The sequence below is a fragment of the Heteronotia binoei genome, chromosome 16 (genome assembly GCF_032191835.1).
Source record: "Heteronotia binoei isolate CCM8104 ecotype False Entrance Well chromosome 16, APGP_CSIRO_Hbin_v1, whole genome shotgun sequence".
Taxonomy (NCBI): Eukaryota; Metazoa; Chordata; class Lepidosauria; order Squamata; family Gekkonidae; genus Heteronotia; species Heteronotia binoei.
The window spans coordinates 6,607,256-6,632,239 of record NC_083238.1 but is presented as its reverse complement, the minus strand read 5'-3'; the positions used below and the strand labels follow the sequence as shown (position 1 = coordinate 6,632,239).

At 43.0% G+C, this 24,984-nt stretch overlaps 1 protein-coding gene across 1 annotated transcript in view; it reads left to right on the top strand.

The window, feature by feature from the left end:
* Positions 1–24,984, top strand: part of LRP1B (LDL receptor related protein 1B) — a 1,229,602-nt gene that overhangs the window by 915,029 nt on the left and 289,589 nt on the right. Inside the window, exons 43-50 of the mRNA XM_060257450.1 lie at positions 5,601–5,805; positions 9,592–9,784; positions 11,803–11,928; positions 19,923–20,051; positions 20,298–20,417; positions 21,280–21,393; positions 21,578–21,727; positions 21,859–21,981. Of these exons, the coding sequence (XP_060113433.1) occupies positions 5,601–5,805; positions 9,592–9,784; positions 11,803–11,928; positions 19,923–20,051; positions 20,298–20,417; positions 21,280–21,393; positions 21,578–21,727; positions 21,859–21,981 (1,160 nt within the window). The remainder of the gene's footprint in view (positions 1–5,600; positions 5,806–9,591; positions 9,785–11,802; positions 11,929–19,922; positions 20,052–20,297; positions 20,418–21,279; positions 21,394–21,577; positions 21,728–21,858; positions 21,982–24,984) is intronic.

Sequence of the window (24,984 nt, the reverse complement as noted above, 5' to 3'; positions counted from 1 at the left end):
GATGAGCAGATTTCCCTACTTCTGTTCTCTGCCTTAATGCTGTTTTGATTCAGAGAATTTTGAAGATTATTTTGTAATTACAGAATATAAGATGGGAAGCTAAATGGGATGGTAAATAGAAGGGATTCCTCTCCACCTAGTAACCCCAACATTTCCAAACTCTACCGTGGCGTCCTTGAACGTTACAGCTTTATTTGCTGCCAGTGTGACTTCTGACTTACGCTAGGGGGATTTATTCAAGATCCAACAGTAGGTTTGAGAGGGGACTCTGGTTGAACCTGGAGGCCAGTGAGTGCTGCTGTTTTGGCTGGTGTCATCATCCAGTGGCTAATGGGCTTTGTTATCTGGTGGCCACCTGGCCTGAATATCCTCTCCCACACACTTGTAGATCATCCGCCAATTGGTATATATTTGCCCCCTGAGAATCCAGAGATCGGCGAGTGGAGCGATCCACCCTCCCTCCCAATACTGGACGTTGTAAATCTCATGCTTTCTACTAATAATTATTGAACTGGACTCTTTTGGGCCCGAAATTCACCAGGCTCTTTAAGGACACTAGGCACTTTAGATCATTACCAACTGGACTACATCACTGTTGAGATTTAAATGATTTTGCCTACCCATAATTAATTATTTATGAATTGAATATTTTTAGTCTTACTTAGTAAGCAGAGGGAGCAGGCACTGGGCTAAGGTTCCTAGCGCTCCAGGCCACCCTCTGTCCCCCGCCCCCTACCCCTCCTAATTTTTTCGATCATTCTAATGATGTCACCAAAAGTGATGTCATCAGACCACGTGCTCTTGTTGTCAAGTCTGCAGATTCAATAATGAGTCGATGTAGATACAAAGAAGCTAGTTTATTGATACTGGATGCTTGTGGCCTCAGCCAGGGTTTGAAGAGACTAAAACCATACAGTAAATACATTGCATATAAAGATCACTTCAAAAGCATTCCTACGGGCAGGGAAATTGTGCAGGGGACATTCACACATAGATGTTACTAGTACATTCTCATGTTGATTAGGCATAGTGGCCTTGATGTTTTACTAGGCTCCTATGACTCTCACAGGCCTGGGCTGAGAAGGTTCAGATAAGACTTTTCACACATCACCATTTCAAAGCAGGGAGAGCTTCTAAGAAAAGGGAGGGGGAACAGTAGAGAGGCACTAGCAGCATTTGGTTCTACCCAGAATGCTCTCTGGTTGAGCCAGAGTTATATTCAGACTTTACATACTGCCCCCCTAGGCTGCTTCTTCTGCCCTGTTAGAGCATTTCTGATGAAACCTTTTAATCAGGTCTGGGGCTGATATGTCTTTCTCTGCTACCCATTCGTTCTCGCTGGAGGGAAAGTGTTTCCATTTTATTAGGTAGTGTAGGACCCCTCTTTTGACTTTAGAGTCCAGGATTTCTTGGACTTCGTGATGGTTCTGATTCCCAACCAGGATAGGTTGTGGGGCAGGTTTTCGAGGGTGTCAAACTGAAGCCCCGGGGTCCCGACAGAGTAAGCTGCAATGAAATACAGGATGCACTTTACTAAACATTTTCAGCAGCTCTAACTCTACTGTCACCTGATTGATCACCCTCGAGATTCTGAAGGGTCCCAAGAATTTGTATGCCAGTTTTTTAGAGGGTTGACTGAGAGGCAAGTTCTTAGTAGACACGAACACCGAGTCCCCGACCTTGAAATCCCATGCGGGGACATGTGACTTGTCATATTGCTTTTTATATGCTTCTTTGGCCGCCTCTAAGTTTTCCTGGATTGTTTTCCAGCTCCCACTTGGCCCTTGCCACCATTGCTCGAAGGATGTTGATTCAGGGGAAGGGGTCCCCCCTGGCAATAGTGGCATCGGCTTCCCTTCATACCCATGGACGGTTGAGATGGGGGAAGCCTTGGTGGAACTGTGCATGCTATTGTTATACCCATACTCAGCAAAAGGGAGAAGGTCCACCCAATCGGACTGTCTATGGTTAATGAAACAATGTAAATATTGTTCTAGAAGCCTGTTCACGCGTTCTGTCTGTCCGTCCATCTGCGGATGGTAGGCGGAACTCAACCCCTGCTCTATTCTGGCCAGTTTACAAAACTCCCGCCAGAAGTTGCCAACGAACTGCAGCCCGCGGTCGCTAATGACCTTATCTGGAAATGAGTGAAGCCGGACCACGTGGTTGAAAAACAGGAGGGCCAGTTTCTTTGCTGTAGGCAATTGGGCACACGGGATAAAATGTGCTTGTTTGGAAAACGTGTCTACTACCACTAAGATCACCGTTTTCCCAAGGGAGGGTGGCAGCTCTACAATAAAGTCCATTGACACCACTGACCAGGGGTGCTTGGCCGTTTCCAGGGGTTTGAGCAGCCCCGGGGCTTTACCGCCCCTTTTCTTGGACATGATGCAGATGGGGCATGAGGCCACGAATTCCGACATGTCCTTTTTAAGGGACGGCCACCAAAACTGTCTACTAATCAAATGGAGCATCTTGATGTAGCCAAAGTGCCCGGCCAGTTTATTTGAGTGGCAGAATTGCAGCACCTCCTCTCTTAGGCTCTTGGGAATATAGAGTTTCTCCCCTTTATACCACATTCTGTCCCCTCTCTTTTGAACGTCCCCTGGACGGGCATCCCCCTCCCTCTCCATCTCCACGGCCAGTTTCTCGGCTCCCAGTTCCCCTAAGTCACTCTTCTTCTGCGACCGCGTAGTTACTGTGGCGGCCACCTGCGAGGGGGGAACTAAGGAGTCGACAACTTCCTCCTGGCTCTCATGTTGTGGTAGGCGGGACAGCACATCCGCTAGGAATTTTTTCGCCCCCGGGATGTGCTTTAGCATGAAGTTGAATTTGGAGAAAAATCCCGCCCACCGAATTTGCTTCTCGCTCAGTTTCCTCCTGCCTATAAGGGCTTCGAGGTTTTTGTGGTCGGTCCAGATCTCAAACGGCATTTTGGCTCCTTCCAGCCAGGACTGCCACATTTTCAGAGCGAACATCACTGCAAAAGCCTCCTTGTCCCACACTGACCAGTTCCTCTGTTCCGCCTGAGAATTTTCTAGAGATATAGGCGCAAGGTCTTAGCCGCCCCTCCCCATCTTTCTGCATTAGTATAGCTCCGAAGGCCACATCAGAAGCGTCACATTGCACAATGAAGGGTCGTTGTTCATCGGGGTGGCTCAGGACCGGCTCACTAGTGAATAAGCGTTTCAGTTTATCGAAGGCCGTTTGGCACTTCGAGTTCCAATTAAGTCGGGGGCCCGGTCGCTTCGCCTCTGGCCCCTTCCCCTTGGTTTTCAGTAACTCTGTCAGAGGGAGGGCAATCTGGGCGAACCCTTCTATGAAGGTCCTATAGAAATTTGCGAACCCGAGAAATGATTGAAGCTGTCTACGTGTTCTCGGGGGAGCCCATTCCAGTACTGCCTGCACTTTTGCTGGGTCCATGGCCAACCCCTTCCCCGATACCCGGAAGCCCAAATAATCCAATTTGGTTTTATGGAATTCACATTTAGACAACTTGGCATACAATTGATGCTTCAACAGAGTGCTTAGCACCTCTCTCACTAACTTCACATGAGACTGCTCGTCCTGGGAGTAAATAATGATGTCATCCAGGTACACCACCACCCCCTTGAATAAAAATTTCCTTAGTACATCGTTTATAAAGTTCATAAACACTCCTGGGGCCCCCTGCAGTCCGAAAGGCATAACTAGGTACTCAAATTGTCCCATGGGCGCGTTAAACGCAGTCTTCCACTCACCCCCCTCTTTAATGCGCACTCGGAAGTTCGCGTCTCTCAAGTCCAGCTTGGTGAAGATTTTGCTCTCAGATACTGTGCTTAACAAGTCCCGGATGAGGGGGATGGGGTAGGCGTTGGTCGTGGAAATTGCGTTAACCCTGCGAAAGTCTGTTCAAAGCCTAAGCGAGCCATCCTTCTTCTTCCTAAACAGTACCGGGGCCGCGTGGGGGGCGGTTGCCGGTCTGATGAATCCTCTCTCCAGATTCTGGTCTAAGAATTTGCAGAGCTCCTTCTTTTCCGCCCAGCCCATGGGGTATAATTTGGCTCTGGGCAGAGTTTCCCCCGGGATTAGTTCTATGGCATAGTCTATGTTCCTGTGGGGGGGGGGTAGCTGGTTCGCCCCTTGTTCGCTAAATACCCCCATCAGGTCCCAGTAAATCTTTGGGACGGTGTGGGTCTCTTCCACCAACATACAAGCCCTCTCCTTGGCCACTGGAGCCCGTGGGCCCCAGGCCGGATCCCAGAGGTGCGTTCTACAAAGGGTGTCTATGAACCTAATTGTCTGTGCCCCTCACCTTATGCAGGGTTCATGCTTCTCTAACCAGCCCACCCCCAGGACTACCGGGTAGGAGCAGGAGGGGGCGATGACGAAGGACTCCTGGTCCCAGTGTTCCTCGATTCCCATCGGCAAGACCTGAGTCTCTAGTCTGCATGGTTCCCCTCGCATCACCGACCCGTCCATTTGCTCGAACTGCATGGGACAGGGTAGCGGAGAGCTCTCTAGTCCCAGAGCATCTACTAGGTTGGGGGTGATCAGTTCCCGGTTACACCCTGAGTCTATTAGGGCCCGTACCTGCATGAACCTTTTCAGTTTAGGGTTCAGCAGTTTCAATAACGAGTCGATGTAGATACAAAGAAGCTAGTTTATTGATACTGGATGCTTGTGGCCTCAGCCAGGGTTTGAAGAGACTAAAACCATACAGTAAATACATTGCATATAAAGATCATTTCAAAAGCATTCCTACGGGCAGGGAAATTGTGCAGGGGACATTCACACATAGATGTTACTAGTACATTCTCATGTTGATTAGGCGTAGTGGCCTTGATGTTTTACTAGGCTGCTACTGAGAGGTAAGTTCTTAATGGGAGTTAACAATATCTTTACAATTATTCCTTTAAAAAATTAATTATCCATTTCCATTCAGCTTTGTGTTGTTTAATTACCATGGTTTATCCCAGGATGAGAGATCTTGAAGAAAATAAAGATGTTGCAGAGAGCATTAACACTGAATTGTAACAAGAGGCTGATAACGCGGGAGGAAATAGGAACTCCTGAGGAAATTTACTGATTAAATGAGCCTATATCCTGGTGTTTATGGGATGGACCTTTCTTGTAATATTGCAATATTGTACAAAAAATGTTATGACTCTTGAAAAGGTTTTACTAAACTTTGATAGCCAGTACATCACCGAGTTTGTTTTTTGTATTACCTGTAATATGAACTGTGATCCCAAGTTGTTTTTTTCTTATTTTTGTTACCCAGATGTAGAACTCGGCACTCCTGTTCACATCCACCCAGTTTTCCAACTATGTTGGTGTGCAGTAGAACTGCTAGATTCAAGTTCTGTAGCTTTCAAGAGTCACTCATACTCAAAAAATCATGTTGGTCTCTAAGGTCACAAGGACACAAATCTAGCATGTTGACCCATGCTAGTCTATCTGTGGTTATAGGTGACTTTTATTACGTTCTTATATGGATTTATATTTTTCAGCTTTTTAAATCAGCTCATGGAAATTAAAAAAAACATTAAGTGCTACATTTTATACCTTTGCAGAAGTTTGTTTTCTAAAATGTGGAAATGTTGTTCAATTTAATACAGTTTAATGTTCTGGACAAATTGGAATGAGCAGCATCCAAGCATCATGAGGGCGACTCTGTTTGGAAAAAATGCACAAGTTGTCATCAGCGCAGACATTGTTACACCAAATGGACTTGCCATTGATCACAGTGCAGAAAAATTATACTTTTCAGACGGCAGTTTGGGAAAAATTGAAAGGTGTGAATATGATGGATCGCATAGAAATGTAAGAGCATAATGATTTTTTACAAAAAAATTACAAAACTCTTTTTTCCTGTATAACAAATCAAAATAAGTTTTACAGAATCTTTTCTGTACATGCAACTCTTTTTAATCTCTTTTAAAACAAATAATCTACAATCATAACATTCTACTGAATTATCGTGTTTCAGGACAGTATTTAAAAGAAACTTGCCTTAATTGATTTCTTATTGTTCATTTGAAGAATACTGGCCCGTAATGGGGATACATATCTTAATACCTGTGTGTTCCTGAACTAGTTCAGGAGAAGCACCCTTTCCAGAACAAAAGTACCTACTACTGGATAGGGGATCTGCTTCATCTCTCTTTATTATTCTTGCAGAGTAAAAGATTTTCTATATTTGGACTGGGAAGACTCTTTTGCAGCCTGAACACCTAGGGGAGGGGAGAAGGCAAGGGATCTTGGAATGAATGAATGAATGAATATTTATTTACAGTCAAAGACCATTATTTACAAGCCACAGGCAATTAACCATAACACATCCTTATTAAACCACCAAAAATATTCAAAATATATATATATATTTGATCATAAAAACCTTCAAACCTTATAAGAATCCAAAAAGTCTAAAATAAGTCTGAAGTGTCAAATATCAAATGTCTATAAAATTATATAAATCATACAATTCATGCAGGTCATACAAATCATACAGAATCATGTTTCTTATTGTGGAATTTTACCAAATGGTAACAATTTAGCTATTTGTCTGGAGATGTGGATTTTCATCAGTTAAAAGTTTCTCCAGGCAGGCCTTGTCTGCATCCACTGTTGTTCTGTCTAAAAATGGGGAAATAAACTTATTCCTATATACTTGATGGAGAGGCCATTGAAAGAACATATGGGTCATTGATTCCACTTCTTCCATGGAGCAAGGGCTTCATATGGGATCTTCCTATATTTCTCATCTAGCACCTTTGAAGGAATCACTGCACATCTAGCCAAAGTGAAGGCTCTTGTATAAGATGGCACCTCCAGATAGGTGAACATATGAACATATGAAGCTGCCTTATACTGAATCAGACCCTTGGTCCATCAAAGTCAGTATTGTCTTCTCAGACTGGCAGTGGCTCTCCAGGGTCTCAAGCTGAGGTTTTTCACACCTATTTGCCTGGACCCTTTTTAGTTGGAGATGCCGGGGACTGAACCTGGGACCTTCTGCTTCCCAAGCAGATGCTCTGCCACTGAGCCGCAGCCCCATTCATGGCTCTCCAGGGTCTCAAGCTGAGGTTTATCACACCTATTTGCCTGGACCCTTTTTTGGAGATGCCAGGGACTGAACCTGGGACCTTCTGCTTCCCAAGCAGATGCTCTACCACTGAGCCACCGTCCCTCCCTGGGGTATTTTGTGAGGTATTTGGCCATCCTCATGACATGTTTGGACTCAATAGGTGCCAGAAAAGAAGGGGTCTGTATTAGATCCCGTTGTCACTCTATGTCACAAACATATTGTTTGATAATACTTTTCACCTGGGCATTGCTCTGTGCCAAGAGCTTTTCAGATGAGAGTCCTATACTTTGTAAATTAGTTTTAACCAATTGCAACCACCTTGGCTGATAAGCATCTTGAATTATTAAAGGAAAAAGGATTTGTATGTATCTTAAGCCATTGATATGCCAGAGTAACAAAATTCTAGCTTCAATTCTCATTTGCCCCGTTTCAAGTCATAAAAGGGCATTTTACACACCTCGTGGTAGCTGGAGGATATTACAGAGAAATTTAGATTGACCTTTCTCAAGGACCTGTAAATTATTAGCAGAAATGCCCAAATAAATGCCATACAGGAGCTGTGCTAAAACTGAGTTGGAGCAGCTTCAAAGCTGCCAGAACATAAAAGCACCCCTTAGATTAAAAAAAAAAAAATCTCAGAATAACATACACTGTTTTCTCAGCTTTTTCCATCCTCATATTACAATGTGCTGTGTGAGTTCCAGAGTCCTGAATTACCATTCCCAGATAAATAAATTTTGTTATTTATTTGATCTGGTTCCCTTTCATGGTCCAGCAATTTTTCTTAGATTGTTTGCCAAATACCATCACTTTTGTTTTGTCAAAATTAATTACCAGAGGTTCATTTTCACAGTATGTAACAAAACTGTCTAGTGCCCTTCAAAAACCAATTGGTGTCCTGGATAACAGGACAAGGGATCTCTCCTTTGACAACCCCTCAATAAACACAATCATTCCCTACCTTTGGAATGAAATGGCCACAACTTTATTGGTTGCAGCTGTAAGAAGCCTTAGCACAGCATGGGGCAACCAGATCCTGGCTCAGACTGACCTGCCTGCTGGGGTGGGGGAGACCCATGGGATGGAAGGATGTCAGATTCCACAAGGACAATTGCCACCAAATGGTCTCCCCTGCCACTTGAGCATGAGGGTAACTCACTGGCAGCCCCCAAACTGGAAATGCTCCCTGAAAACCCTCACCCCAAGTTCCCTTAATAGAATCCCCACATGCATGGAAAATGAGCACACAAGTTGGTTTTCCTAAAATGGATCCAGCCCCATGCTGATACCAATCAGGTTGTGACATATAAATGAAGCAAAATCCACCTCAAAAGGAACCTCACCCATGCGTCCCCCAAGGCAGTACCCTCCCCTTAGCAACTATGACCTACAACCACCCCACAAGCATTCTTCCCCTATTGCCTTAACACCGAGGGAGGAATGGGTGGGCAAGCAATCCCACAAGGCCAGGTGAGCTGGCTGGGTAGTGCAGCATGTTTCCCTTCCAGTGACCCATCCCTCATCTCTACAGTGCAGTTCAGGCCCCATCTTAAGTCATCCTGGGAGAGGGTAGGCCAGAGGGGTAGTCACCCGACCCCTCAATTGCCTGCACAGCCCTTCCTTCCCTGTAGGACATGGTTAGCCATGGCTGCCCTCACCCCCACTAACTCTCCCCACACACACAGAGGACTGCAAACAGGACCTGCAAGTGAGTCAGAGCCCCAGCTTGTTGTAGTTCCAATCCGTTTAGTGCTGAGAGACTACTGCTCAGTCCCTTGGCTTTTGGCCTCCATTTAGTTCCCCATGCTCTTCAATGTTTACTTGAAACCACTGAATGAGGTCATCCAGAGATTTGGGCTATCACCAGTGTATGGATGAGACTTTTATCCTGCACTTCTGGCTGATTTCCAGAAGGCTAGAAAACCTGCACCCGTGTCTGGAGGCAGTGTTGGAGTAGATGTGGGCTAAGGAACTGAAGTTTATTTCCAAAAAGATGGAAATGTTACTGGTGAGTAGCAAATTTGACCCAGGACTTAAAATATCATCCATTCTTAAAGTATCACCCATTGGGGTTGCACTCCCCTTGAAGGAGCAGATCCATAGTTTAGGGGTGTTCTTGGACCCGTGCCTACTGCTGGATAAGTAGGTGACAGCTGTGGCCAAGAGTGTTCTTTTACCAGCTTTGACAGAATGTCTAACTGTGGTCTTTTCTGGACAGAACAGATCTGGTGGCTACTCTCTTGGTGGTCTCCTTTTCAAATACCAATTGCGCTTAGCTTCTGATTTCTGATAAACCACCTTCCCTCTCAAATGATAAACCACCTTCCCCGCTTCGGCGGGGAGGGCGGGATACAAATAAATAAAAAAAATATTATTATAAATGCCCTCATGCAACTAATTAATTTTAATCATGTAACCCCCTCTTCTGAGGAGCCTTCCCATCCTATCAAATGGAGGCAGGCAAACAAAACTGAAGAGTAGAATACATCCATATTTGTTGTGTGTTTCTTTTTCTTAATCAGGTGATAATCAGATCTGGACCTGGCACTTTTCTCAGTCTGGCTATTTATGATGACTGGATCTTCTGGACAGACTGGGTGAGAAGAGCTATTCTGCGATCCAATAAATATACTGGTGGAGATACAAAAATTCTTAGATCTGACATACCACATCAACCAATGGGCATCATAGCTGTTGCTAATGACACTAACAGCTGTAAGTTGCTTTGTTCAAAATTAATGTTTCTTTACAGGTTTCTAAAAAAAAAATCAGTAAGGTTATTATTGTTTATTTAATCATATTTTAATGCCTCATTTAATTATATAATAGCTTCTGTAACATAAGAAAGGGTCATCACATCAAAGAACTTGAACTTACTGAAAACTGCCAGTTTTGATGAAGCAAGGGGCTAGCAGTATATTTGGAGTGCATGCATAGTGTGCTTTCCAGAATATGTTGCAAAGGATTGGGCAGTGGAAAGTATGTTTAAGTTTCAGTTTATTAAATTTATACCCCACCCTTCCCGCCAAAGCAGGCTCAGGGCGGCTTACAACATTAGTCATAATAACAATAAAAGACTAACATATCGGTACCTAAAATCAATATTTATACTTTCTAAGCGTACAGGCTAAATTCAACAGAAAGAACACGAGCTCACTCATTTCCAGGATTTTGCAGGAATCTGTTTAGAATGTTCCTATGCACATCATGCATTCTTACTTCAGTCTTTTATAACAGAAATTACATTACTCCTCAGACTCTCCTAAGTGTCAATGGAGCAGCAGATTTTCTTATGGCAAACTGTGCTTACCTTGTTATAGTGCTAAAATGAAACTATATATTTTTTTCATGAAGATAGTGGTGTGTCTCAGGCAATCTCACCTCCACTGGAAGCAACTCCATGATCTTCTGCCAGGGCAGTAGCAATATAGCCCTGCTTCATTTTTTTTAAATTATTGTGCTTAATGAAATGAAGTTTTAAAATCTCTTCCTTGGAGAGCCAGTTTGGTGTAGTGGTTAAGTATGCGGACTCTTATCTGGGAGAACCGGGTTTGATTCCCCACTACTCCACTTGCACCTGCTGGAATGGCCTTGGGTCAGCCATAGCTCTGGCAGAGGTTGTCCTTGAAAGGGCAGCTGCTGTGAGAGCCCTCTCCAGCCCCACCCACCTCACAGGGTGTCTGTTGTGGGGGAGGAAGGTAAAGGAGATTGTGAGCCGCTCTGAGACTCTTCGGAGTGGAGGACGGGATATAAATCCAATATCTTCTTCCTCTATTAGAAGAAAAAAAAAAGATAGGATATGTGATTCTTGAAGAATTTGCCACAGTGAAAACCCACATAAACACAGAAGTTCTGTCCTCCTTAGCCAAATTTGAAGGGGGGGGGGGAATGCCTGTTTGATATAACATATATTCAAACTTACCTGCTTGTTAAAATTATATTCTTTTAAAAAACATAACCTGAAATTTTGCAATATTTGATTTAATCTATATGTGCACATATTCACAAATCATATGTGTATGTATATATACATGTCAGCTAGTTGACAGTTAAGAACAAACTGAAGTAATATATTTCCCATGACAAGTAGTTTTTAAATGTTGCCATTTAGTTAATGTGGTTGTTATGTATGAGAATCAAGGCTGTGTTGTTATCACTTCCACCTCGCCTCTTCTGTGCCTAAGAACCCACTATATTATAGTAGTGGATAAAGCGTAGAATGGTGCAAGGAGACCTAGATTCAGATTTCCTTCACTGTATATTTTGCTGACTGACTTTTTGGGATAGCCATTCAGAGGGCCAAAATAGATGTATGTTGTGCGATAGTAGAGACCTTGCATTTTTACGTAGATTCTCAGCATAATTGTGAAGACGTATGCCAGCATGAGCTCTTTGGAGGAAAAACAGCATTCAGATATGGTCAAATATCTATGCTGATTATATCCTCATATGCTGAGTTAAGCCTCATCTTCTTAACTGACATTTTAGAAATTATTATTGTGGTATTTAGTAATATACCGCAGACTGGCTACATTTGAAGTTCCCAGAATAGGGTGGAAAGAAAAAGCTATGGCAAAATTATGATTGAAGAACCTCAGAGAAACTAGTCCTATTCTTTATATAATGAGAACAAGACTTAGAAGAAAATTGTGTTTCAATGGGGTAGTCACTTAACTATTTAAGATTTTTGTTTGACACTTAAAAAAATATCAAAACGATCCTCCTTTTTTCAGGTGAATTGTCTCCTTGTGCCCAAATGAATGGGGGATGTCATGATTTGTGTCTTCTTACTCCTGATGGCCGTGTAAATTGTTCCTGTAGGGGTGATCGAATACTGATAGATGACAATAGATGTGTGCGTAAGTAATATCATTTCATGCAGTGATATCTTGGTTCAGTTTTTGTTTACTTAAATATTTATATTTTGCACAGTTCTAGTTGGCTGACAAAGTCACCTTGTTAAAAACTCAAAATGGAATAAACCCCCCAAATAATGTGTGCAGCCAACACCCCTATTAAAAGTCCTAGCAAATGAAATAGCCTTTCAAAACCCCTTAAATACATTTAAAGGCTCTGTCCACTTCACCTCATGCTTCCCTTTCCACAGTATGGCAGCTATGATGTAAAAGGCATGGGCTCTAGTTGTTGCCAAAGTGGGGAAACAACTAGCAGGTGAACTACCTATGGATAGCATGGCAAGATCCAGCAAGACCTGTGTCCTTATTTCAGTGTATGTTTGCTCAATAGGTATTGTCGGTGTCTAGAAAAGATACTGAAATATTAGAGATTATCTTTTTTTTACAATATGAATATTATCCCAGTTTTTAATATACCCTTCCATGTTTTTGTATTGAATCTGACAACTGGAAACAAGCCTGATTGGTCAAATTTAGGCTTGATACAGAGATAGTCTGAATTATTTAATTACCCAACTTATTTCTTTAGTAGTATTGCTATAGGGAGGGGAATGTCTTTCCCCAAAATTTACTTTCTTTGTCTCCTTTCCCCCTCTCTTTTAAAGAGGGATTTCTCTTTCATTTATTTTTGAAAGGAAATTAATATACCCTTTTATAACTTCATGTTTCATGTTACTTGTTTCATGTTACACATCACATGGTGGTAGGTGTATAAGGAGGTTATCAATATACCCTTTTGAAGGCCTATTTTTGTAGAAAAAGCCCAGCAGGAAATTATTTGCATATTGGGCCACACCCCCTGACATCACCATTGTACCCAGGGCTTTTTTGTGAAAAAGCCCAGTAGGAACTCGTTTGCATATTAGGCCACACCCTCTGTTGTCGAGCCAGCTGGAACTGCGTTCCTGTGTGTTCCTGCTTAAAAAAAATAAGCCATGCCCTTTTGTAACTTCAGTTTTGCACTTGTTTCATGTTACACATCACATGGTGGTAGGTTTACAAGGAGGTTTGGGGAAACAGTGCCTGCCTCTGAGCAATCTGGTGATGGTAGAAAGTGTTGTCAAGTCCCAGCTGACTTATGTTGACTCTGTAGGGTTTTCAAGGCAAGCAATGTTTTGAGTAGCTTGTCATTGTCTGCCTCCATATTATGACCCTGCTATTCTTTAAAGGTCTCCCATCTGAATACTAACCCCGCTTAGCTTCTGAGATCTTAGGTCCATCCCTGCTTAGCTTCGAAGATCTAATGAGATTGGGCTGCCTTGGGCTGTCCTACATAGTGAAATTCTGAAATTTTGCGTAATCTCCCTCCTGCCCTTTGATTAAAATGGAATTAATTAGAAACTAGATTTCAAATTCTTAAAAAGAGGAACACATGGGTTGCTGGATTTCAGAGAGAAATGTGGTAAAGAGGAATTAAGAGAGTTTCCTTAACAGCCTCTTCTCTCATGCAAAAATAAACAGGAGTCTTGTGATAATTATAGCCTTGTGCAGGAATCTGAGTCCACTGTATGGTAAGGGCCGCCCTATCCAGAGAGGAACCACAATGCTGCTCAGTTACATATGGTGTTAGTCTTCTGGTAGCATTTGCCTGTGGGGATTATTCATTTATTTAGCCATTTTTCTTCCCAAAGGGCCCTGAACCAGCCTACGGAAATTCCCCACATATAAAAAAATCAAATTTAAATAATGAATTTAAATAAACAACGAATGACAACCATGAGAGCCAGTTTGGTGTAGCAGTTAAGTGGACAGACTCTTATCTGGGAGAACCGGATTTGATTCCCCACTCCTCCACATGCAGCTGCTGAAATGACCCTGGGCCAGCCATAGCTCTCATGCCCTTGAAAGGGCAGCTTCTGTTAGAGCTCTCTCAGCCCCACCTACCTCACAGGGTATTTGTTGAGGGAGAGGAACGTAAAGGAGATTGTGAGCCACTCTGAGCCGCTGCGATTCAGAGTGATAGGTGGGATATAAATCCAATTTCTTCTTCTTCATCATCTCCAAGTAACATTAATAATATCATGCAGGATTTTGAAATATTCAGATTAGCCTACCAAATTCGCTTACAAGGCTATTTACCCAGAATCTTTCAAACTCTGTTATGCTTGGGAATATCAGTTGTTACTTACATATCTCTGTTTTTAATTTGATAAATACTTTATAGAGTGTATAATTTATTTCATTATGGAAACAGGGTTTAAAGATTATGTCTAGGGTAAGAATTAAAAAGTTTTCAATTTAGTTTGTATGAGATGATCTAAAATAAAATTTCAAAAATAATTTCAGTGTGGGAGAAAGGTGATATAAAAATATTCTGTAAGAAAACAAAAATTGCCACCAATCACTGCTGGACTGAGAGGGGTTTAGAATTCTATATAAATATAATTCCCACCCATCTGCTCAGCCAGAAATGTCTTTTCCAGACTAGTTCTCTTTGAGACCAAGAAATTTTATGTTTTTTTGGAAATTGCTTAGCTATTGTTTGACAAAGAGAGATACAATTACTCTTCTTCTTTTTGCTAGTATGTGGGATAGAATCAATATATTTAGCTAGTCCTTGAGATTTCTCCCTGTTCTTCTCTCACACTGCCTTCTTTTCTGGAGTTGCCAGTTGTCTGCTTGAGCCCACTGTGCTATGATTTCTGATTTTCTTTCGGTTCTTTTCCTTCTCTTCTGCCTGCCCATTTTGAAATCTGTCTATGCCTTCTGTAATTCTATGTGCTCTTCTGAGAGTGTCAAATGCTTCTCACTACCCTTTCTTTAATGCTGCCTGCTTTATGGGAGTGCCAAATGTTTGCCTTTGCCCTCTCTGCAGGTGAGAAATTTAATTGCCTGCTGTAAATAGTACAGTCCCTGAGGATTCCATCTAAATCAGGTGAAATACAAAGATAGTGTAGCTAAAATAAGTGGTTCCTTAATTTGCCTGTAAAACTGAAAACTTTTATTGCTTGTACCTGAAACTTGGCAAGGTGTTCCTTTGGGAGAGAAATTTTGTTCATGTGGGATACATTAAGGATTCTGTTGGTACACTGGTCATCTTACTGCCTAACAGATCTATCTATCTATCTATCTGTCTGTCTGTCTAGTTCGATTTGTATCATGCCCTCCCCACCAAGGCAGGCTCAGGGCGGCTCACATGGTCATGCATATGCATGAATATAAACATACAATAAAACATTAAAAACAATAAAACAATTTAAAACATATAAATGAACATTTCAGGTGCTATGGTCTTAAGCGTGTTGTCTTGCTATTCCAGCTAGATGTTCTCAGTAGAGCAGATCTTAATGGTTCAAACTTTCTATAGGAAGCTGATTGCAAGAGGTGGTCCAGATATTATTTGGAGACTGTAGTCACCAATGATCTAACTTGCATTCTAACTCCTATTTGAGTTGTTAGAAGATTTGTTGTCAGATCCCTATCATCTCTGTTCCGGTCTCCTGAAGGAGAATTTAGTAGATTCTGAAGATGGGCACTTGATTTGCTAAATTTGGGCAGTTTATCCTACCTCTGAAGATATTTATATGTGGGCATGATCAGATACATTTAAATCTGGCATGGCTTAAAGCAGTGGGAAAGTCAAGCACATTAGAATGTTTGGGGGTTTTTTGCTCTTAATGCATGAAACCATTCTCTTCCTAATTTTGTCATCTCATGAAATAAATATATTTTAAAAATGTACCTGAGAAGAAATTGATTGCATCTGGAACATGGTTGTAAGACTCAGAGGTAGGAACCAGAGATACAGTCGCCAATACAAAAGGTGTTTTGTCTATTGCTGTTTTCACTACTCCCCTGATATCACACAATGAAATTCATGCATGGTATTAGCACTCCCCATAGATCAGATAATACTTTTACTATGATACTAACATGCACAAAGCAGTGATTCCCAGGGCAGTTGCTCTAAACTGAACAGAGAAATTGCACTCTATTATAATCTTAAAATGAAGAAAATATTTACCCTCAGAACTGTACAATCCAAAAATGCATCATTTAATATGAAGATACTTAACCCTGGGGACTAGAGTCATGAACAAATCTACAAAAAAAACCTTGGATTTGCAGAAAAAAACTGAAATGGAACAAACTAACATGGAGGGAGGATTTAAACATCCCCCCCCCCCAAAAAAAAAATGATGGTAAGATACAGCAATAATTTTGCCAGCAGTCCAGGTTGGCTTCTGTCAGTAAAAGATGGGGAAGAGAACAAAGGATTTTAGATATTGAGAAACAGTCCCTTTGTTCTTCTGATCATAAAACTTGCTCCTCTTTAGCATTTGGTGTATTTTCAGGTTATGGGCTGCTTGCTGCCTACCTTTCCCAGATTACTTCATCCCAGATACGCCACTCCTTTATGTAAGCAAGACTCAATGTTTTACTCTCGGGGGTATTGTCTGGGAGGTTTTCCAACATTCCCTATAGGGAAAGATTCTGCCCATGTAATGGAAGGCACCTTGAAATGATCACCCATGTCTTACTTCATTGCAATTTTTAAGGGGAAGTGAGGGACTGTATAATCAAACCTATTCTGTCTAACCTTTATGGATTACCTGAGGTGAAGTTAGTTTTCTTCCTACTGTCTGACCGATGTCCCCATATTAGAAACCTAGTTGCAAAGTACCTTTTGGCTGTCATAACTATCAGGGAGCAAAAGATTAGCTCTCCTTCTTGATGCTTGACTGATTTTATAATTGAGATTCTCTGTAAACTTGCCATGCTGTACTTTTTATTTTTATGCCAATAAAGGGATTTGGATTTGGATTTGACTTGCATGACTGTCCAAGGCATGGCTGCTTGTTACCATTCAAAAGCAGCCACCCCATAAAAGCCAGTAAATTTAAGATATCAAAATGGGCGTTTGAGAAAGAACTTGGCTGGAGTTTTCAGTTGACTTACGAGGAAGCTGCAGGAGCAGCGGAACGCAATCAAATCCGGGGTTTGCGTGAAGGCTAGAATTTGTCCTTCAGAAGTCAACAAACAACGGAGGGACTCCTGTGGAACATTATTTTTGAGTCTGTGTACTCATTTTGGAAAACTCAGTGACTGTGTGGGGTCCTCCTTGGTATATTGTTTTGAGACTGTTGTTTTCTATTTATACTGTATGAATGTATGCCCACTGTTGTAGGCTGTTCATTTCATTATAATAGAACTTTATATACACCAGTTAAGAGTGTTTGTTTGTGCACAATAGTTTGTATTGTTGTATTTTTGGATTTCATATATTGTGCTGCCACTGTTCTTTTGCGTAATTTTCCTTACAAGCAGAGGTGGATTGGGGAATAACAGGACATATCTTGGTAAGCTAGTGGCAGCCTTGCCTCTTCAGGGGCAAGGTGGAGAGGCAGCACCCAGTTTAGTCCACCCAAGCTCCATCTAAGGTGAGGCAGAAAAGTTAGCAGCACCTGGCTCAGTCCACCGTAGCCCTGGGGGAGGTGGTGGCAGTATCAATGACACCTGACCCAGGCTAAGCTCCAGCTCAGATCTCCTGACTCCTGGATAGGAGCCTGAGCCCTGTGTGAGGAGGGCAGCAGCAGCACCGACTGCCTCATGTGAGGCAGTGGCAGCAGTGCCTACACTAGCCTGGCCAACCTCATGCAAGATGAGGCTACCTGGCTCACACAAGGTGAGGAAAGTGGTGCTCAGCCAATTTGTTAGCCAGGCTGCCTGTTCCATCCTCCCTTCTTCTCTCCCTACTTTGAGAGAAAGGGTCAAGACCAGATAGACCTTGACCACCTTCCTGTCTTTCTTTTTCCTTTGCAGGCTGGAACCAGGACCAGATGAAGGACTGGCCATTTTTCAGCATGTTTTATTTCCAGAGGGTTATTCTTAGGTTAAAATAGAGAGGATGTCTATTTGTGTCCCCATTGGGAAGAAAGACAGGGTATAAATTATTGGGGGGGGGGGGGTGACAAAAGGTAGACTAGTGGGTGAGTGAATGAAAGAAGCAAGAGAGAGTGAGGATATGGGGGCAGCCAAGAGGAGGGGAAAAGGAAAAAAATGTAAAGAAGGCACAACAGGGGAAAATGAGGTACCCCTCTTAAACCAGTTTGGTGTAGTGGTTAAGTGTGCGGGCTCTTATCCGGGAGAACCGGGTTTGATTCCCCACTCCTCCACATGCACCTGCTGGAATGGCCTTGGGTCAGCCATGGCTCTCGTAGGAGTTGTTCTTGAAAGGACAGCTGCTGTAAGAGCTCTCTCAGCCCCTCCTACCTCTGGGGGGGGGGAGGTAAAAGGAGATTGTGACCTCTCTGAGACTTATTTATTTATTTAATTCAATTTGTATCCTGCCATCCCTGCTGAGGCAGGCTCAGGGCGGCTCACATGGTCATGCATATGCATGGATGTAAACATACAATAAAACAGTAAAACAGTAAAAACAATTTAAAACATAGAAATTGACATTTCATTTCAGGTGCTATGCTCTTAAGTGTGTTGTCTTGCTACTCCAGCTAGGTGTTCTCCATAAAGCAGATCGTAATGGTCCAGATGTTCTATATGAAGCAGATTGCAAGAGATGGTCCAGATATTTTTCGGAGGCTGTAGTAGCCAATGATCTAACTTGCAAATGCCTGGTGGAAGATTGTCGTCTTACAGGCTCTGCAGAACTGCATGAGCTCTCGCAGAGCTCTGACCTCCTCCGGGAGCTCATTCCACCAGTGTTGGGCTGCTACAGAAAAGGCTCTAGCTCTAGTTGTCATGAGCCTGGACTCTTTAGGGCCAAGGATTGATAGTAGGTTTTTTGACCCAGACCAAAGTGCTTTCCGGGGAACATGTGGGGAAAGGCAGTCCCTAAGGTATGCAGGTCCCTGTTCATATAGGGCTTTGAAGATAAGAACCAAAGCATAGTGGGAATATAAATCCATCATTCTCCATCTTCTTCTTTCTTCCTTCTTCCTCACCAGTGCCTCACTGTGCAGGTACTCCTCTATAAGAAGGAGAAAAGGCAGCAAAGAAAAGTGAGGATATGAGAATTGCCAGGAGGAGTGAAAGAAGAATTTGTATACAGGGGAAGTGCAACTCTTTGTGGATTCCCTACTATGCAACTTTGACACTGCCTGACATTTAGCACTGCACAGTCTAGCCATATTTTTCCTGGTAAAGTCTGCTAGGATGGGAAGCGGAGGAGGAAGTGAGGGTAGGAGAGCAGATAAAGTAGTTTAATTGGTGGGTAGGAAGGAAGCAGGAAAAAGGGAGAGCTGCTATTATTGTTGTTGCTGCTATAGTTAATTGTTTTCAATTTATAACCCACTCTCACCAAAAATGGGTTTATGGTGGGTAACAACATATAAAATTGCAATCAGTACAACATTATCAGTTAAAACATCATGCAACATCATAAGTTAAGACATCAATTAATTAAAATACCAGGAAGGCAACACAAAACATCCTATATGTGGCCCCATAACTGGGCTAAGCTGTTAAATGGGCTAAAACACAGATTTATTAAATTAATATGCTCCTTTTTGCTACCAGGCGGTCTTGAGGCAGCTAACAGCAGACATCAATTAAATATGTAAAACAAATAAAATTAAAAGGCAGCCCACATAAATAGATCTGACTAATAACAATCTAAATGGAAGAACTCTGCTTTACTAATCCTGTGGAACTTTACTAATCCTATGTACCGTCTCACAGCTGATTCCACCAGAATGGGGGCACCACAACAAACATCCCAGGGGCCATGTATCACAAGCAGATTGTGGGTTGAAGAACAAATTTTGGCGGGTGGTGGGTGGACATATATTGGTCTGCCAGGAACATTCAGGGAAAGGAAAGAGGAAATAATTGAGAGGGGCAAATGAGATGCCTCCTACATGTCTTTTTGAGTCCCATACTTGTAATTAAAAAAAATAACTGTACAATAGAAAATGACTTTTGACAGCAGCTTTGCACTTGTAACATTAAACTTAGTTGTTTGTTGCTTGCTCTTTCAGCTAAAAATTCATCTTGCAATTTTTACTCTGAGTTTGAATGTGGAAATGGTGAGTGCATTGATTATCAGCTCTCCTGTGATGGCATAGCACAGTGCAAGGACAAGTCTGATGAAAAGTTGTTTTATTGTGGTAAGTCAATCCACTGTGAGTTGCTGTTTTCTCCCTTGATATTGTTAAATTTAGGTACAACATTAATTTTTACAGCATTTATAGTTCATTTTTCCAAAGAAGACTCATGTCTCTGCCTAGCGATAAATATTATCCATGAGATGCTGACTAGATTCCATATCTCAATATGTGTTCATCCAGCCTTATGTGCAGGAATTCTGTGTAAATAATAAAGGCTTTTTTGTTTGTTTTTTTAAAAATTGCCAGAAAATAGAAACTGCCGGAGAGGTTTTAAACCTTGCCTTAATCATCGTTGTATATCCACCAATAAAGTATGTGATGGCAAAAATGATTGTGGTGACAACTCTGATGAAGTGGGCTGTGAAGGTATAATTTTGGGCTCTTCTGCATTATAATTCTGTATTATAGTCCTTTTGTCTGCTACTGTGCATAGTGCATTTTTTCTAAATATTTTTGGTGGAATGTGAGAGGTGCACGTTAAACAATTATTGATAGATAATGAAAATTAGGCTTAAATTTACAAATTTCTCGTTGATTCTTGAGATGTAGCAGTGAGACCGATTTCGCAAAAGGCTTGTCCCAATTGGAGAGCTCTTTTGCTCCTGGGGCTTCCCTCAGTTTTCGCACAAGTTGCTCCAGAGCTGCGAGTTGGCTTGCCGCTATTCCACAGCAAGCAGAATCACCTTCCAAGAGGTTTCTGCTTGCTGCGTGAGAACAGCTCACCAACTCGCAGCTCTGAGGCAACTTGTTTGGAAATGGAGCAAAGCACCAGGATCAAAAGGGCTCTCCACTCGGAACAAGCCCTAGTGTGAAATCGGTCTGAATCTTCTGAATGTTTCCATTGGCATAAAGTATTAGAGAAAGCCACATATTATGGCACATATACTGCCCTATGTATTTCTGCAGCTGGATCATCTTCCTGGATGTGACCTTGGGAGCAGAAGAAAAGCTTCTCGTTTCCTGTAGTCTGTGGGGCAGGGATCCTTTTATACATACTGTTCTTCCATGTCAGAAGTCAGATCTCATATGTCAAGTCTTTAGCACCTTTAAAAGCACTGGAAATATACTGGGTTGTGGTCATGTTGGTTGGGAATTTTGCTTTTAAACAAAACCACATTTCAGAATTAGTAATACAGTTTTTTTCTCATAAATTCTGAAGACAATGCAAAGTTACTTTTATAACTATTTTTTTCTGGGGGAAAAACCAAACCAAACCTATATCCTCTAGTTTCAGGTTGTAATTCAGCCGAGTTTCACTGTGCAGATGGAACATGTATCGCAAAATCAGCACGATGCAATCAGATCATTGATTGTTTGGATATGTCAGATGAGAAGAACTGCAGTAAGGAACTCTATTTTCTGCTACCAATATTTGATGATTAATTAATTTGGGTAATATTGTTTACTTGATAAAAGCAATACTGTGATCTCAGACACTAAGCAAACTCTACAAGTAAATAACTGCAATAAACTTGAAATTAAAAAAGGTGTGCATTATGATGTTAATTCAAGTTTCTGTTCAACAGATAACTCAGACTGCACTCATTTCTATAAACTTGGAATAAAATCTTCAGGATTTATTAGCTGTAATTCTACTTCACTTTGTATACTACCAGAATGGCTGTGTGATGGATCTAATGACTGTGGAGATTATACAGATGAATTAAAATGCCCAGGTAATTGGGAAAATAATAGTTTAAATATGTCTTCATGATAACAAATTCAATGAAAGGTTTATTAGTCTAATTTATTTATTTACTAAACACATTCATAGTTTAAAAATATGCTGTTTTTTAAATACCCACAGTTCGAAGCAAAAATACATGTGAAGACAACTATTTTGGATGTCGTAGTGGGAGATGCATTTTAAACACTTGGGTATGTGATGGTCAGAAAGATTGTGAAGATGGAGATGATGAATTACACTGTGGTGAGTATCTCTTTCTAAACCAAGGATATTTAAGCAAAACAGTGGTTGATGACAATCTTTACAAACAAAATAATTCAAATTATTAACCTAAAGTTTCATCAGAATATTAATAACAACTTGGACTTGTCAAGTCAGCTGGATTCAATAACGAGTCCTTGGTTGAAAACAAGCTTCTAGTTTATTGAAAGCCGAAAAGTAAACCATGATAACAATTGAAGGACTAAGGTACCAAACATGAACCAAGCATTTTTAAGGTGTAGATCAAAGGATTCCTACGGGCGGGGTACACTAAACAACAGGTTTTCACACTAGGATGTTAATCTCTCATTCTCACACCAAAGCCGCGGCGCTCTGTACTCCCACAGCCCTTTTGGTCTGAGAAGGCTCCAACATCTCATTCCCATATCAGCATTTCAAAGTAAACTACCCAACAAAGGCATAGCTAGGAGGAGGGGGGGGGGAAGGAGAGTTAGCTAGCAGCATTCGGTGTTCAGTATGGACCCAGAATCCCTTGCTTCTGAACCAGAGTTAGAAAATATATTCCCAAAAATACAGCAGACTTGACATACTGCCCCCCCTAAGCCCCCCCTACGGTGCGGGCTCGAGGTTGTTCTTGATCATGCTTTCGTGCTTTGAAGCCTGGGGGGGGCTCTGCACTCCCCCGACCCGAGAGGGGCGTTGATTCCGTTTGATGCCAATTGGTCGAGGTTGGGCTTCGACGCAGCAGGCTGCAATGAAACACAGGGTGAACTTTACCAAGGGCCGGAGGCATATCTAACTCCACAGTTACTGGGTTAATCACTCGTTTGATCTTGAAACGCCCTATGAACTTAAAGGCCAACTTTCTGGATGGTTGGGAGAGAGGTAGATTTTTCGTTGACAGGTACACTGAGTCCCCAACCTTTAGTTCCCAGACTGGCACATGAGACTTATCATATTGCTTCTTGTAAGCCTCCTTTGCTGCTTTTAAGTTCTCCTGGATGGAGGGCCAGTATTGGCTAGGTCCTTGCCACCATTGCTCAAACGCAGAACCCGTTTCTGGGCTCTCCCCCCCCGGCAGCAGCGGGATTGGCTTTCCCTCATATCCCAACACCGTGGCGAAGGGGGAGGCTTTGGTGGAACTGTGGGCGCTGTTGTTGTAGGCGTACTCTGCAAACGGGAGGAGGTCTACCCAGTCTGACTGGCGTTGGCCCACAAAGCATCGTAAATACTGTTCTAGCACCCCGTTCACTCTCTCCGTCTGTCCATCTGTCTGGGGGTGGTATGCTGAACTTAACCCCTGCTCCATCCCTAATAGTTTGCAGAACTCCCGCCAGAAGGTGGCAACGAACTGAGGCCCCCTGTCACTAATTACTTTGTCTGGGATTGTATGGTGTTTGGCCACGTGATCGAAGAATAGGATGGCCAGCTTCCTGGCTGTGGGTAGTTGGGCACAGGGAATGAAATGGGCTTGCTTGGAAAACGTGTCCACTACCACCAAAATGACCGTCTTCCCCCGTGAAGAGGGGAGCTCTACTATAAAATCCATCGACACAATGGCCCAGGGGCGTTTGGCTGTTTCTAGCGGCTGCAGGAGACCGGGGGGCTTCCCCCCTCTCTTCTTCGCCATTATGCACACTGGGCAGCTGGTCGCGAATTCCGACACGTCCCTTCGGAGGGACGGCCACCAGAACTGCCGGTTTACTAGGTGCAGCGTCTTTACATAGCCAAAGTGGCCCGCCAATTTAGATGAGTGGCAAAGCTGCAAGATTTCTTTTCTCAGATTCATCGGGATGTACAGTTTCTCCCCTTTATACCACAGTCCATCCTTCCCCTTCTGCACCCCCTCAGGCCGCCCGCCTCCCTCCCTCTCGGCCTCTAGAGCGATGCGTTCCCGACTGATTCCGTCCAGCTCCCTCCTCTTTTGCGAGTGGGTGGTGACCATGGCCGCCACTTGTGTGGGGGAAATTAAGGAGTCGACCACCTCTTCCCTCTGGCTTTCGTGCTGCGGGAGCCTGGACAGGGCATCAGCCAAGAAGTTACGTGTCCCCGGGATGTGTTTCAGAATGAAATCGAACTTGGAAAAGAACCCCGCCCATCTGATCTGTTTCTCACTGAGCTTTCTTTTCCCCGTGAGTGCCTCCAGGTTTTTGTGATCCGTCCATATTTCAAATGGCACTCTAGCCCCCTCCAGCCACGATCTCCATGTCTTTAGCGCAAACATGACTGCGAAGGCTTCCTTGTCCCACACTGACCAGTTCCTCTGCTCATCTGAGAATTTCCTTGAGATGTAGGCACAGGGTCGCAATTTCCCCTCCCCATCCCTCTGCATGAGAATGGCTCCTACGGCGACATCGGAGGCGTCGCACTGGACCACGAAGCCCTTGAGCTCGTCTGGGTGACTCAGGACTGGCTCGCTAGTGAACAGTTGCTTGAGCCGGTCGAAAGCCGCCTGGCAAGCGGGTGTCCAGTTAAGCTTCGACCCCGGTCGCTTTGCGTCTTCCCCCTTCCCCTTTGTTTTGAGGAGGTCCGTCAGGGGCAGGGCGATTTGAGCGAACCCCTCAATGAACCCTCTGTAAAAATTGGAGAATCCGATGAAAGATTGGAGCTGTCTACGTGTCCTCGGGGGGGCCCATTCTACGACTGCCTGCACCTTCGCGGGATCCATGGCTAGTCCATCTTTGGACACCCGGAACCCGAGGTAGTCTAATTCGGTGTGGTGAAACTCGCATTTAGACAGCTTGGCATACAGTTGGTGCTCCAGCAGGGTGGTTAGCACCTCCCTCACTAGTTTTACATGGGACTGTTCATCCTGGGAATAAATAATGATGTCATCCAGGTACACCACCACCCCTTTGTACAGAAATTTTCTCAGTACATCATTTATAAAATTCATGAATACCCCAGGCGCCCCCTGCAGCCCGAATGGCATGACTAGGTACTCAAATTGTCCCATCGGGGTGTTGAACGCCGTTTTCCACTCATCCCCCTCTTTGATGCGCACTCGGAAGTACGCGTCTCTCA